Here is a 15392-nt window from a genome sequence, read left to right on the forward strand (position 1 = left end):
ATGCCTCAAGCCCTCCTGCGTCCAAGGACTTATTCACCGGGTTTGTATAAAATATAGAAACAATAACAATGCAACAATATGAACAACACAACAACAAAAACACAGATATTATTGAGAAGTACAGAGAACTGAAAAATATTGTTTATCACGCTAGTATCGAGCCGAGCCTGACACTAGCCTGGGTATCAAATACTCTGACTGATTGACCAAAACATTGACTATTTCATTGCTTGTGAAGTCTATATTACGCTGCATACTGTTGTTTATTTTCACCACGGCCTTTTTAAATAACTAGATAACTGCAATGTCTGAAGACAAAGCGTGTGAATGCCCAAGCCTAATGAGGTGGAGGGAGGAAAAACAAAAATGAGCAAAAAAAAAAAAAGGAATAATAAAAGGAAAAAAATACATAAGACTATTCAAGACTATGACATCGTGAAAGACAAAATACGTACGAGTTAATTGAATGGTTTGATGTTGGAACGGTTTCAATCGGTCAAGAAATGTGGAAGTAGCGAGAACTCGTTATATCAAAAGGCATTCAGAATTCCGGAAATATCAGAATGTCGGGAAAATTGGGAATTGTTGTAATATAGATAATAGCACAAATGTTCTGAATTAGTACAATGGTTTGATATTGGAAGGTCATATTTGTTAACTATTATATTTGTTAACTACTATGCACAGTTGAGAGTGGACCAACCTGCGGGGTGTTGTGTACGCCGTGCTCATCCTGTTGCTGTCTTGCACTCGCATTGGCAGTTCTGAAGGCCTGCTTGCTGTGGCCCTACTCAGTCTTCCACTGTCATAACAGAAATATAATATCAACAAAGTGGAAATTGTACAGCAGTAATTCAAAACACATGCATCTATGACAACTTGCACACAACGCTATTTGACGTACACAAACGCAACGGTAGCTCAGTTTGTCGAAACTTTAGTAATTATTATTTTTTTAATCGTTTTTAAGACAGCTGAGAACCTCCGAAATTCATCTAAACCATGTTAAAGTCGACCAAAATACACAAAATGTACCCATTTCATAGCAAACTGCCAACATTCGGAACAAAACGTTAGCTAACATGAAACACATCTACCGTAACTAACTACGCCCATCATTTTATCAGTTTCCAATCGTGAGGCTGGCTTCAAGTCGTACAAAGCCATAATCGTCGTGCGAACGGAAATTATAATGTATTCCTAGGCAGACAGTCACATTTAATTTCGATACATACCGCTCCATTTTTCTTTAGCGCAGAGCGAAAGAAAGTTAACCTAGCAAACAACAAACTGTAAACCCCGCCAAAACGACACAAATGGCTGGGTGATGACGTCACGCGCTACGGCGACTCTTTTGGTCCAAACAATTTCATCGCGCATGAAAGGGGAAGTGGATAATGTGACTGACTGCTCAGGGACATTTTTAAAACCATTTTGGAATAAAAAGGAGCAGTTCTCTCGACCAGTCCGATTAGTTTAAAGAGTAAAAATATGTTCAATAAGAAATAGATTTTGTAGATTAGTTGTAAAATGAGTGTCATGACATCCTGCAGTATACAGTATAATGCTCAAAGAAGGGGTTCTGTTTTTATTACAATTAAGCAAGAACAATAAAAATAAATATTGAATAAACAGCTGTAATTGTCAGAATATTAAGTCCTAATAATAAGAGAAAAATGTAAATGTATGAGAAAATAGTTTGTAAGTTTACGAAGAATAAAGTTGTAATATTATGAGGGGGAAAAAACACGAGTTGAACTATTAAAGAAATAAGTTTCTAAAGTCGTAAAAGTTAAGAGAAACAAAAAAAAAAAAAAAAAAAGAAAATTTTTGGAAAACTAGGTTGGGGAAAATATGTTACAACAATAAAGTCAAACCATTTGGAGAATAAAGTCATTGCAAGAAAATGTAAGAGAAGAAAGCAGAAAGTACAACAAAAAACAGCAAAAAAAGTGTAACTATAAAAAATATATAAAATATGTAAAAGTTTATATATATATATAAAAATTTTACCATGTCTACATGAGTTTTTTACAAAATGTAAAATTCCAAAGTTGTCTCTGCATCTTTTCAGTTTTTAGTATGCGGCCGCCAGTGGAAAAAGTTTGCACACCCCTGGTTCACAGAAAACTAATGTTAGCTGATATTTCTGCTCATAGAAAAATATAGTCCAGTTGGGGCTGCACTTCCTGAATATCCACAATCATTTGGAAAATACAAAGATCATATTGACGCTTTGATAAGACAAGTGACAAAGAGAAGTAGAAAATTTATTGCAGTATTTGTTCCACCAAAAAGGTTATGAATCCCCTTTCCTCTTATTACTAAGGTGACCTAATACAACAAAATCTACATTTACAAAATATCCTCCTGCAATAGGCCACATATACTGCATGCGTAGTTTGAAATAGAATAAATTATATTCAGAGGACTCTTGCCATTGTACAGCATGGACAAATAAAAGTGAACAAAAATAAAAATTCTTGTTTTTTTCTTTTTTTTTGGTTTTTCTTTCAAATATCTAAAAGCTAAAAGAAAAAAAAACATTAGGTGCTAGTAGTATAATAAACTCGAAAAAACACTTTAATAAGAACATCAAAAAGACTATTTTCCAACATTCACTTAAGGTTTTATTCTTTTTTTTTTTTTTTTTTTTTTTTTTTTTACAGTTTTTTGTCTTCAGAGATATAAACATTTTTAGTTTTTTGTTGTGTTAAACTATGATACAGTGGGAATAGAAATGAGAGACTAGAATCGGCTGCACAACAGCGAAGGAACTCCCATGACAATGTTGACAAAACATTTCCCTCCAGGTTCTCCTCTGGTAGGCTTTGAAGAGATAATTTCAGCCAATTATTCCTTTAATGCCTTCTGGATCCTATCCTCTGCACTTGTACACAGACAAACATAAGCAGTCCCTCTACTATAATAAGTCTTATAATAAGTCTTTTTCTTGAAAGAATAACTCATGTAAAAGTATGTAGTGTCAAATAGTCTCGCCCTCTTGTGTTTTCTTATAAAAAAATTAGGAAGGGAGGAGGGTATGAATCCAGTGAAGTTTGGCTGTGTGGTTGGAGGCGGCCTCTTGAGGTGGAGGAGGAGAAGGAGAACTTTAATAATGTAAAAATGGGAGCAGGGACAAAAAACAAAACAATAACACACAGGAGCCATTAGCTAGCTCCTCCTTCCCGCGCTGCATACAGTGAGCGTAAAGTCTGTACTATTTTGTTGCTCAGTTTGTGGTTGCTGGTCAAGGCAATCTTCTTGTAAATGATGTCCGACTCTTTGATAGTGTCCACCCAAGGCACCAGTTTGCGTCCATCACGCTTCTTAGCCTCCGCCCAGGGTCCCGAGTAGGAGCCAGCCATCCAGTGGATGGTGTAGCCGTTGGGGGTCTTCTGGACCACTCGCGCTATTTGCGGTCGGTCCTTGTACTTGGGGCAGCAAAGGGCGATCACGTCCATCACCTCCACTGTCTCGCTCATGCGGCCGGGATCGGAGGGGTCGCCTATTCGCCTTGACTTCCGAGAGGACTTTAGAGGGGAGAGAAGGCAATTGCAGAATGAAGCCACTGTGATATGTACACACTTTATGAAACAAGAGTTTCCCTCTATCATTTACCCCTGGGGTCCTTTCGTCGCCATCGCTGTCATCGTCGTCCGTCTCTGGTCCCGCCTGATTGCGCGGACTTGGTCCCGACAAGGAGCCCAAGCCTCCAAGTAGGGCATTTATGGCTTTGTTTCGGATGTTAGCACTGGCCGATGCTTCTCCCTCCTCATCCTCCTCGTCCGGGTCCAGATGTTCCATCAGCATCTTGAACTGTGTCGAATAGCAAAACACCAAAGTCTTTTACAGTCACGCCCATAACTGCTATAATATATTCTTCAATGTGGCACATGAATGGATGCTACTCTGTGTCACATCATAACGATGATAATGATTTCCAACCACTGTGCTGCAAGACAGCAACAAGTGTTCTGCGGGAAATTATGAAATGAAATTTCACTTAGGGGCTATCCACATGCAAACGTATTCTGGTCAAAACTGGAAGTATTTTACCATTCCAGCCTTTCATCCACACGGAAACGGCGTTCTAGTTGATCTGAAAAGGTATTTTTTTAAAACAGCTTCCACAGTGGAAAAATCTGAAAATGCCGGCTTGTCGTTTTCGTGTAGTCAAGCAACCCAGTTCTTTTTGAAATGATGACGTCACGTGACCAGACGTAAGTGTTGCCGACACACCAACATAACACCTGACTATTTCGACAAGCATGACTCATCCCAGTCGACAGTCTCCTGATATTTAGTAGTCTTATACTCCATAATGACTCCCAGAAGTAATTAATTCCACCTCCCGTAAGTCTAGATGAGCCTTGGAAAGCAAAAGATGGTGGACTTATGCACATGCGTTCTTTCTTCTTCTATGGTTTGATGTGTCACGTGGTTCCATCTGCGTGTCTGTTTACAGTGCCATACATACTGTAGCTGAGCCTTGTGTATTACATCGTTTTCACTCAGTGATCTGTTCCCACCTGGATGAGACTATTTAGTCATCCAGTGCGGACGCAAATTTTTTTCAGCCCACAAAAAAAAACAGGAGTTTCCTGTGTGGACAGGGCCTCAATTGGTCCGAAAATAAAAACAGGTGCGACTAAAACCAATAATATGCTAAGAAGTTACATATATTTTAAGAAAAAAAAAGATTTATGTCAGTTTTGTGTTACTAGCATCAAAATTTCTACTTTTTCTCTTTACATTATACATTTTGGCTCTTTTGCCCGACTCATTTTATAAATAAAAGGCTGCGGGCTGCATTTTGGACACCCCTGACTTATATATATTTATTTAATATAAAGTATTTTCCATCTATGCCAGACCACATCATGACAGGCAGAACAATGAAATGATCTTCCACTAGATGGCAGAAGGTACATAACTTCATAACTTGGCTGCATGTCCACTTGTCGCCATTCATATTACACAATACGTCAGTATGAACACTTTTTGTGAGATCTTTCTTTGGTGGTGTGATGTGAGGTTTTAGCAGAATAAAGGTAGGGAAACACTGTTTTTGGTATGTTAGGCATTCTATTGCGTTTCCATTGTAGAGTACCAAAATATGTTTTTCTTACCCCTTTGTTTGGGTGCTGGTCACAGCGATCTACTGACTGATTGGCAGCTAATTATCTGCCGTCTTTCTTGTTTCAGTAAATGAATTGGAATAAACAAAGCAACACATTTGACAAAATGTAGGGCATATTGACAGAAGGTGGATTGATGCTCTTGTTTACAGGTAACGTTCAACACACTGCATTGTACCACGTTGCATTTTTTAAGTTAATTACTGTACACACTCCCTGGTCCAGTGAACTCTTAAGTAATTTTCTTGCTTAAAACTGAGATTGTGATTCTCTGGGACGAGAAAACACACACACACTAAAATGGCAGTGCTTGTGTTGTGGTTGTTTTTTTAACTTTATTTTGAAAAATTTGGCAATTTAGAAATTAGATTGCATGTTTTTGCAAGTGTGAATCGAGAGCACAATTTTTTTTTGCAACCGTCCCGTGCAAACATTATCAATGGAAGGATATAATTATGGAAGGAGCCATCAGTCATGTTAATCACTTACGTCTAGGTATTGTTTGACGATGCGCCTCTTGACGTCTTCCGTCAGCGTGGCGCGAGCCATGTTGTTGGAGATGAAATCGAGGGTTTGTCGAGGGTGGAAGTGAACGTTGATCTTTCTGTTCACCGCCTTATCGTACACCTTGGCCGACTCTGTTGGAGAGTACTTTTGGATTTTGCTGTAGGAAGACCAAAATGCGGTGAGCGCTACAAGACTGATGCTGCGAAAAGAGTTTAGAATGGAGAACTGTAAAGATGTTTTATAGCTCGTACCCGTCCGAGAAGCCATACTGGTTCTTCAGATGCTGTTTTAGCACCAGCAGTAAAAGGATTCCTTGCACGGAGTTAGCGAAGTCCAAGAGACCGGTGGGATTGTCTGGGAGGAGCCTCATGACCTTTTCCGCATCGTCCATATTCAGATCGTCCAGGTCTGATTCGGACTCTGAGCTCTCCGAGTCTGCTACTGGTTTTCTGGCCTTTTTGGGCCGCCGTACCACATCGTCTTCGTCTTCGCCGTTGTGTCCGTCGTCAGTTCTGGGGGAGTCGCAGTTCATTCTTTCCTCGTCATCCTCCCCATCTGATGTGCTCTTCCACTCCTTCTTGTCTTTCTTCTCCCTCCGCCTCGGCTCTTTTAGCAAAAGCTGGACAGGGCAAAGGAAATGACTATTATTACAAGTTTAGTACTTATTTGATAGACAATGCGTACCTTGCATTTGTATTATATTTCCTACCTCTTTAAAGGTTTGCAAAAGGTTGCTTCCGGACACAGACAGACAGATGTCGATGTGGTGCATGATGAAGAGCGGTTCCTCCTGGCTCTGGTATGGAAAACAGGCCAGGTTGTCCGCTATAAACAGCAACATGTTGACATCTGTCCTCTGAAAAATGGAAAGTAGGGCGTGTGTTGGGGAACAAATGCATGAAAACAAGCTCAAATTACTCTAGCTAAGCAATGGTCTGCTAGACTCACGGAGCTGTCGTCAAAGAGGTTCAGCAGCGAGATGAGGAAGGCCCGCCGGTGCTGCCGGTTCCCTCGGATCATGGAGAAGAGGTGCGAGCAGAGAGCAGAGCTGGTCTCGTCCTGCCTGAAGCCTCGTATGATGGTCCTCCGGGACAACTCGATGGCCTGCTGCAAATTGAAGGACATCTTCATCCCGGCCACAGCCTTCATCTGATATGGGGAGGAGAAATGCAAAGGAAAGAAATAAATCGTCACTTCCACAAGAGTCATCAGGCATAAAAACATCATAATTAGAAGAGAAAAGGAGGTAAGTTAAAGCGCCACATCAGCACTAGCCACACAACAAATAAACCTATATAGCATAATTCCTCATGTAGCAGTCAGGGGCATCTATAAATGTACTTAACTGCAGGGAATGGCAGGCATCAATTCAAGGTAAGGTGAGGCATGCCCTATATTTGTACAAAATGCATTTTTATTATAATATTTCTTTTTCACATTGAAATATTTAACAGCTTTTGCTCCAGAATGCTCCTCTCTCATTAAACTCCACTGCAGCTTTACAGTACCATGTCTGCTCTGCAGGCCGTGTATTTTGTGGTAATGATGTCTGCCGCAACACATGGTGGTTTTAATCACAGTAAAGGTAATTAAAACACTTAGCACCACAACATTTTTCCTCAGAGGAGCAAAGGTCTATTTGAAGCGGCGCTAGTATTTGTTCAAGAGGACAAAGCACACATCAATTCATCTGGGCATAGTGCCATCAGAGTGGAGGTCACTATATCAGGAAATCCTGTACATCAGGGGTGTCCAAATTCTTTCCACTGAGGGCTGCATATGAAAAATCATTTAAGATTGTTTCACTTTATTTATACATTGTACCGTGGGCCAATAAAAAAAGCAAATGGACCACTGGCCGCCCTGCATGCAGCACAAAGAATAATACGCATTGGTAACAATGTCATGACAATGAAACAGTTGCAAGGTTGATGATAAAGATGCCAACTCACATGAATGAACCCTGTGTACTTCTTGTCAATCTCAACCAGCTGCTGATCAGCTTTGTTCCTCATGCTGGGCTCCGGGTCAGTTCCCATGGCGATAAGGTATGGTACACACTTGGCAAATTAGAACAAAAGAAAATAAATGAATGCTATTTAATGGAGTCAATTTCAGAATTGAACTCCTGGACGATAGGGCGGTCTGGCCATGAGCTCTGACTCCTTACCTGCACCGGATGGATGAGGCCTTGGTTCAGTGTGAGCGCAATGACGTTGAGAGCAAAGTTCCGCACACTGGTCTGGGTGTGGAAAAATGCCTCCAACACCTGTTTCAGGTAAAGCTGCATAATGGAGCTGCTCATCCCTGAAGAAATGTCCCCCATCTCTTTCAGATCCTCCTGTTTTGAGAGTTTCTTCCCTGCAAAGTAAAAAAAAAAATAAAAAAAAAGAGATTATATATTTCCCCCCCATTCATTGATTGATGTAGCATGGTGTGTATTGTCTTGAAACGCACATTCTCGGTCTGCTTCCTGCATCCTCGTGTCCTCCTCCTGCAGGTACGTCTGGAGGTTTTTGAGGATCTGGATTTTGAGGTTGATGGATGAGGCACTGTCAGCCAGGATGCCATTGTACAAGGACTTCACTTCTGGCACAAACATTTGGCTGGGATGCATGATGACTAGGAAGCCTGAAACAACAAAGACATGTTCAGAACACAAAATTCACGTCTGAATAAAAGGATCCTTGACCTTAAACTCATACCCGAGAGCAATGCGACATGGCATCATCGTCTACAAAGTTCATATTTACACATTTTGGCACTTACCTAAACCGATGATAGCTTTGCTTTTGACTTCCTCGTCCTCATGTTTGGTGAAGTATAGCAGCAGCTCAAGAACCTTCTCCTTGATGACAACCTGCACACCAAAAAAGATGGTGAAACAACGGCTGGACAAAATTAGTGGAGGGTTTCCTCAATCACTTAAGCAACAACAGACACTAAAAAACATTTTGCCAAGAATTTTACTCTGAAATAACTTTCAGTTTGGGAAACCCTGATTGAGAGTGTGGTTGTTACTACGGTTAAGTTCATACTTGTTCCAAGAGAGGCAGACTTTTTTTTCCCCCCCACAACATGGACAAAAATATTGAGACACGTGGCAATTGTACCTTCTGGAAAAAACAAGAAGTTTGTGCTCTCTGTGTAGCCAAAGATGGCTTAAAAACAAACAAACAGCCACATTAGATGAATAACAAGCAGCTTTTTACCACCAAAACAGGGAATAGTGTCTAATAGGGGTGTCATGAGACACAAGTACAATGTACACAAGTACAATGAAAAAATATGACGGGACTAACAGACTTTTATTTTTAGAGTCACAAAACGATGCAGGTGGGTTTATTGACCCACAAATTAACGCTCAAAGATATTGTCAACATTTTTTGAGACCAAATAAACCACTGTTATGAAAATATACTGTATAGTACGGATGTCCCGATACACATTTGTTTGGCTTCCGTTCGATCTAATATTTTTATAGTCTTGCCGATCCGATCGACCTTTTTTTTTGCTTTTGTTACAAACAGGAATTTGTGGTTATATATGAATATATATATGGTTATGAAAATAGCTCTTCAAAGCATTAAAAAGAATGCAACCAAAGTATTGCTGAATTTACCTTTTTATTACACAGCATGACCAACAATATTGTTTGGCTTTTGTAACAAACCTCTAAGTCAAGATAAAACTGGAAAAAACGGGCATGCTAAATACTTTTAGGGTAGGACTAATCATTTGTCATGGTTATAGATGAATTTGTGGTGTGATTTAAAATATGTGACTTTTTTTTTTAAACAAACTCTCTTCAACGCAATTGTAATTTATTGACGGTCACTAGTATAAACAACCAGCGACTACAGCAGCATTGGCGGAGCCAGAAATGTTTCATTGGGGTGGCCAAGGTGAGACCATTACTCACATAGGGGTGGCAATAGGTTGATACCTGAAATGTCTAGATGGCCGTTGAGGTGGCCGAAGAGTGTCCAAAGGTGGCCACGTAGCTCCGCCACTATACAGCGGAACTACCCGTGCGAGCTCCCGGCACCATGACACAGCAGTCCAGGCACAGTGAGGGGAAACTACCGCTGTAGCTACGGAGCCGAATATCCAACGTCCAACTGAAACTAACTTCACCATAGTACTTTTTCTTGCAGGTGGCAGGAGTTCAGTGCCAACCAGCTTTGAGGTGCATTACCGTACTTTGGACACCCATGCGTGTTTTGCCAGGAAGACTGTGACAAAGCTCTGTCTTCTTGGCTCTTTTGGTCAGGGGCTGAGTTACGTTGTGGAGTTTTTTTTGTTGCCTTTTTTTTTTTTTTTTTTTAACAGCAATGTTACACAGCTCACTCCCATTCGCCTGCTCAGCGAGTACTTCAACTTTGTTGATGGCTTGTATTTAATTACCAAATAAATGCATGACGCAAGAAACACTAACACTTACATTCGCTAAATATAGGCTGTTATGTTCTGCGGTTCAAGACAAATGTTCTTTAGTGGGCAAGGGAATAAAATGGATATCTAGATAGTAAAGGTTGTCGACCCCATCTCTGTGTGGAGTTTGCATGTTCTCCCTGTGCGGCGTGGGTTTTCTCCGGGTGCTGCGGTTTCCTCCCACATTCCAAAAACATGCATGTTAGGTTAATTGGAGACTCTAAATTGTCCATAAGTATGAATGTGAGTGTGAATGATTGTTTGTCTATATGTGCCCTGCAATTGGCTGGCAACCAGTCCAGGGTGTACCGTGCGTCTCTCCCAAATTCAGCTGGGATAGACTCCAGCGACCCTCGTGAGGACAAGCGCCATAGAAAATAGATGGATGGATGGATGGATGGATGGATGGATGGATGGATGGATGGAGGTTGCCGACCCCCGTCTTGCACCTAAGCACCGGCACATCTCTGACATGCTGGAGCCATATGAGGCATCTCAGTGAGACCCGCAGGTTCTCAGAGTCAGGACTAAACACTGTGAGGCTGCGTTTCAGTTTTATGCTGCCAAAATCTGGAAAAGTCTTTCAGAAGATATGAGACAATCCTCAATTTTGGCAATGTTCAAATCCAGGCTGAAAACAGCTCTATTCAGCTGTGCATATGACAACTGAAAGTATTTTATCTGCACTCTGAGTTCACTTTCGCTATCATATTTTATGGAATGATTTTATAAAGTGATTATAGCATTCTTTTCGGTAAAGCACTTTAAATTACCTTGTGTACAAATTGTGCTCTATAAATAAACTTGCTTTGCCTTGCCTAGCCTAAAATTCAGCTTTCGCTTGTAAAGCGCTCTTCCAACTTCAAGGTACTCTAAAGTGTTGAACACGTGCTCCTCATTCACCAATTGATGATTAAGTCACAGCTTTACTTAGATTTAATTCAAAATGACAATGCCATTAAAAACTTTCACTCTACCTTGTTGGTGCCCTTGAACTCCTCCAGGTCAAAATCAAAGTGTCGGGCCAGGGCGCCCACAGTGAAGAGCGATCGCAGCAGGAAAGGCTTGTTTGCTACCAACGTTGTGCTGTTAGGATCGTCTTGATGCTGGACCTTCAGCTTGTTAAGTGCACCTGGAGGCAAAAAGGCACCAACGGTGAGTTCACAGCATAGTAAAACTCCATGTGAGTGGAGAAATGCATATCCCACCATAGAATTTGTTGAAGCACGCCAAGACAAACTTGTAGTTGTGCGTTACTTTGTTAACGACAGCCCCCAGACAGCTAACACAGTGCTGGACCACCTATAGAAAAGAGGAATGGTATCTCATTAAAAAAAAAAAAAAAAAAGATACAAGTAGTGGCAACACCAAAAAAAAAAAAAAAAAAAAAAAAAAAAAAAACATACAGTCATGCCATATTTGATGATGAGCTTCATGAGATCTTCTTCGATGGTGGCGAGGAACGTTTCGCTAGGGTGCTCCATCAGAGGTACCACCAGCTCCAAGATCTTGGCCACATTACAGATGACCATGAAGTCATTGGCAGTCTGCAGAAGACACAAAGTGAACAGCTGTCGGTGTGCAAATACACATGCAAAGCATTTATACTGGGAAGTCAGGAAATGCAGCACATACATTACACTTGGTGGTGAGGTAAGGCTGCATGGTCATGGCGTGTTTGACCATCAGCTGGGCCCTGATCTTGCTGAACAGGTACAAGGTGGTGATGCAGGCCACTAACCGTGTCGAGTTGACACCCTTGTTCTCTGCAGGGTATGTTTATTTAGAACAAACTTAAAAGTCAAGTGTAAATAACAAGCTTTAAAAGCTGTACAAACCCGCGAGAGACTCTTCATATTTCAGGATGTGCTCCACTAGATTGTCCACCAGCTGCACGCAGGCCTTTTTGGCGGGTTTATATGACGCATCCTCCTCAGATTTGAGAAGCTAAGACAAGAGGGACCGTGTTAGCTTCAACTTCTGTGAAGCTTCTGTGTATTTTGCAACAATACCAGACCTACATTTTGAAGAAGCTGCTCAAACCAGTCATAGCCAGTGTCTCGACATGCTGCAACCTGGAGAAAAAAAAATAGAATGTAACTGGGATAACTGACAAATAATTTTATTAAGTGAAACTAGTATGCGAGTGGAAACTGACCACATCAGTGATGTTGAGGATCTTTCTGGTCATGGTCTCTTTGTCATGGGCAGAAGTCGGAGTAAACCACAACTTCTGGAATGTCTCATTGACTAATTTCTATGAACAAAAAACATCATCAGGTGGGCTGACGACAAGCAGCTAAGAATCTGCATGGAATTAGTAAATTGTTGAGCATTTTGTCCATACCTTGATACCCTCCTCATCATTGACCCTGCGGATCATCCTCACGCACATCTCTGTGATCTTACTGAAGGTTGGCTGCTCCAAACAAATGTCTCGCAGGATCTTGATCACTCGCTTCCTTACGCTGATACCAGTATCCTGTGGGCCATATTTCATTTTAAAAAGCCTTGTGAACAGTCTTGTCTTTTCCATGGCTGTGTGTGCAGTTGCGTATTTCCAACACTGGGTGGCAGCATATGACCACAATAAAGAGTGAACTCTGCATGAACCCGAGCGATTTCCATGACAACAGGCATAACAATATAAATGTAACAGTTCCAGATGCTGGGAAGAGATTAACAGAGACTGCATTCTGAAATAAACAGCATATCCAATTTGTGACAAAGAAAATTATTGTGTTGCATAGTTTTTTCTGGTTAGCACAGATTTTTACTCACATTTCAAAGCGGATATGTTGTATTAGAGTGTTTTTCAATCTTTCATGGTTAGAACTCCTCTAGTCCCAACTTGTATCACTACAACAGATTAGGATGCCGCAAACGTGACTCTTCCGTTGATCATAGAGCAAATTTGGGTCTGTTCCTAAAGTGACTCAACGCACAGTACACAGTCACAGTGTACAGTAATTCAAAAGACGTGATATGAAGTGTCTGTGACTTGTGTGCGCATTTAAGAACTACCTAGAGTTGACTGTAGCTGAGTGCTAGCAGCGAGTTAGCAGTGTAGAGAGTGGCTGACAGCAGCTCCTGTATGAATGTTGACGGCATAGGTGTTCTCTGCTTGTTAGTAAAGCGATTGAAGTGCATCATGAGTGCCTCTTTAACCACAAAAAGCGGCAGAATTCTACAATGGTCACTAGGTGTCAGTAACATTACACTGATGAGACAATAGCCACCTCAGGAAGTACTCTGTCCGTGCTCATGTGTGAGTCTAAGATGGTTTATTTTCTATTATTATATCTACTATATTGGGTAATACAGTATTTACAAGGTCATAAATAGGTTTTCTATGCTCTAACTACGAAAATATTCCATTTACTGATATTGAATCCTACTTCCTGGAAATTAACTTATTGCAGTTGTGTCTGAAGCCAATTAACCGCAATAAACAAGGGCAGACTGTACATGAAGAAACACTTACCAGGATCCTCTCTATGAGCATGTCATAGTACTGCTCCGTGAGTTGAGGTCTGCTGAGCACAAATTTGCCCAGCAACTCCACGGCTGCCTCCCTCACACTTGTGGAGTTGTCCATCAATCGGCCATGGACTCCGCGCTGCATGTCCGACTGCAGAAGCACAGCAGTGTCAGCATAAAACACCACAGCAGGACACTTAATGGAGAAAATGGAGGTCAACACATACCCTAGCCAGTATGCTGGGGTCCACGGCCACTACCTCAGAGAGACATTTCATGGCTTTTGTCCTCACAGCTATGGCACTTTCTCCAAGGACTCGCAATATCTAAATAATACAATATCAAACAGTGATTTTAATTCATGAATCAGTAAATACATGATAAAAATACATGAATGGCAGGTGTTACCAATTATTACCTGTGTTAAATAAATATCAAAGCTCTGTGCAAACGGCCTCATGGAGGCCAAATAACGCACAATCAGACAGGAGTCCTCATAATCCACAGTGTCAGAGTTCATCCTGGAGAGAGGAGAAAAGATATTAGAAAACTGAAAAGACTGTCACAAGGTCCAGCACTGAGACATTACTTACTTCAGAGTGGCAAAATGAGCCGGTGTGGTCTTGATGATGGTGCGCAGGAACTTCTTGCGCTTCTCGGCCCGCTGCATAATTTCACCCGTGGTCTCCACCTCCTTGGCGTGTTGCGGCCCATCCGATGAGTCGTCATCCTTCGGATTCTGGTTGCGCATGGACTTCTCCGCCTCCGTGGTGGCGTCTCGAAACCACTGAGCAATGTAGAACTTTCTGGCAAACTGGATCGCAAAAGCAGGCATCAATATACACCCACCCATCCGTTTTCTCCACCGCTCGTCTTCATTACGGTCATGGGTTTGGATTTGACAACATGTACATGTAAATCTGTCCTAACATCACTAATATTAACAAAACACAAAAATAGTGGCGGCTCCAAGGGGTTTACCAGCAGACAAAAGCGGGTATTGTGATATGATACAATGGCTAGTCGAGCGCCATCATTTCCGTGATGAAATCATAGATCGCTTCAGCCCTCGGGTCGTCTCTGGCAAACTGTTTGCACTTTACAAAAGCCGCAGCGACAGGAACAAGCACCGGGCTTCAGGTGATTTAATGTGTTAAAGCTTGATGCGTTTTTTCCCCCTTATCGCAGAATATTTGAGGAGCATTTGGCAAAATGGCTTCCTCTGAAACAGTGAAGAAGTCCCACACGCTTAACGTCATGTTTGTTAACAAGTGAACTTGGGGAAAGTTACTGCAAGGATTTCTGCAATCCGTCACAGAAAACAAGTACGTGATTTGCTCACCCTCTCACAGTATGAGTAATCTCGCCTTGTTTGAGCTTTTTTTCCCCATTTATCTGAGTTATTTTTTAAAGTTATCAGATTTATCGGTATGACATCATAATCCCTCATATCGGCCCGATAATCATGCACCCCTACAAACAACCATTCACAGCCATACCTATTGACAATTTAGAGCAGGTGTGTCCAGATGTGTTTGTGGCCTGCGGCTGTTTTTTTATTGGCCCGCAGTACATTCCAAAAATGTAATCAGCAAAAATGGGAAAACTGATCAGTAATTCTACAAAAATAAAGTCAAAATATTAAGAGAAAAAAATATTTTTTCTCTTATATTTTTTCTCAGTTGAAATATTTATTTGTTATGGTTGTAATATGAAAAACAATGTTGTCGTTTTTGGAGAATTATGTGGGGGAAATGTAAATATGGGAATAAAGTCAAAATATTATGAGAATAAAGTCATCATATTATGAGAAGAAAATTTACAAAGATT

The 15392-nt window shown here is 41.1% G+C and overlaps 2 protein-coding genes across 4 annotated transcripts in view; both read right to left on the reverse strand.

Moving 5' to 3' along the window:
* ndc80 (NDC80 kinetochore complex component) overlaps window positions 1-1318 on the reverse strand; it is an 11660-nt gene extending 10342 nt beyond the window's left edge. The window contains exons 1-2 of the mRNA XM_054774830.1: window positions 1236-1318; window positions 704-802 (exon numbers count right to left, since the gene is read on the reverse strand). Of these exons, the coding sequence (XP_054630805.1) occupies window positions 704-802; window positions 1236-1243 (107 nt within the window). The 5' untranslated portion in view covers window positions 1244-1318. The remainder of the gene's footprint in view (window positions 1-703; window positions 803-1235) is intronic.
* Window positions 1319-2249: 931 nt separating this feature from the next.
* Window positions 2250-15392, reverse strand: part of nipbla (NIPBL cohesin loading factor a) — a 38735-nt gene continuing 25592 nt past the window's right edge. For all 3 annotated transcript variants that reach the window (XM_054773680.1, XM_054773679.1, XM_054773678.1), the window contains exons 28-49: window positions 14156-14376; window positions 13981-14083; window positions 13790-13888; window positions 13567-13713; window positions 12430-12564; window positions 12241-12339; window positions 12104-12157; window positions 11921-12029; window positions 11718-11848; window positions 11489-11629; window positions 11291-11384; window positions 11060-11214; window positions 8418-8508; window positions 8106-8279; window positions 7819-8009; window positions 7601-7708; window positions 6597-6797; window positions 6358-6504; window positions 5900-6267; window positions 5631-5805; window positions 3622-3819; window positions 2250-3533 (exon numbers count right to left, since the gene is read on the reverse strand). In XM_054773680.1, the coding sequence (XP_054629655.1) occupies window positions 3171-3533; window positions 3622-3819; window positions 5631-5805; window positions 5900-6267; window positions 6358-6504; window positions 6597-6797; window positions 7601-7708; window positions 7819-8009; window positions 8106-8279; window positions 8418-8508; window positions 11060-11214; window positions 11291-11384; window positions 11489-11629; window positions 11718-11848; window positions 11921-12029; window positions 12104-12157; window positions 12241-12339; window positions 12430-12564; window positions 13567-13713; window positions 13790-13888; window positions 13981-14083; window positions 14156-14376 (3504 nt within the window). In that variant the 3' untranslated portion in view covers window positions 2250-3170. The remainder of the gene's footprint in view (window positions 3534-3621; window positions 3820-5630; window positions 5806-5899; window positions 6268-6357; window positions 6505-6596; window positions 6798-7600; window positions 7709-7818; window positions 8010-8105; window positions 8280-8417; window positions 8509-11059; window positions 11215-11290; window positions 11385-11488; window positions 11630-11717; window positions 11849-11920; window positions 12030-12103; window positions 12158-12240; window positions 12340-12429; window positions 12565-13566; window positions 13714-13789; window positions 13889-13980; window positions 14084-14155; window positions 14377-15392) is intronic.

The sequence above is a fragment of the Dunckerocampus dactyliophorus genome, chromosome 4, assembly GCF_027744805.1.
Source record: "Dunckerocampus dactyliophorus isolate RoL2022-P2 chromosome 4, RoL_Ddac_1.1, whole genome shotgun sequence".
NCBI classification, from domain to species: domain Eukaryota; kingdom Metazoa; phylum Chordata; class Actinopteri; order Syngnathiformes; family Syngnathidae; genus Dunckerocampus; species Dunckerocampus dactyliophorus.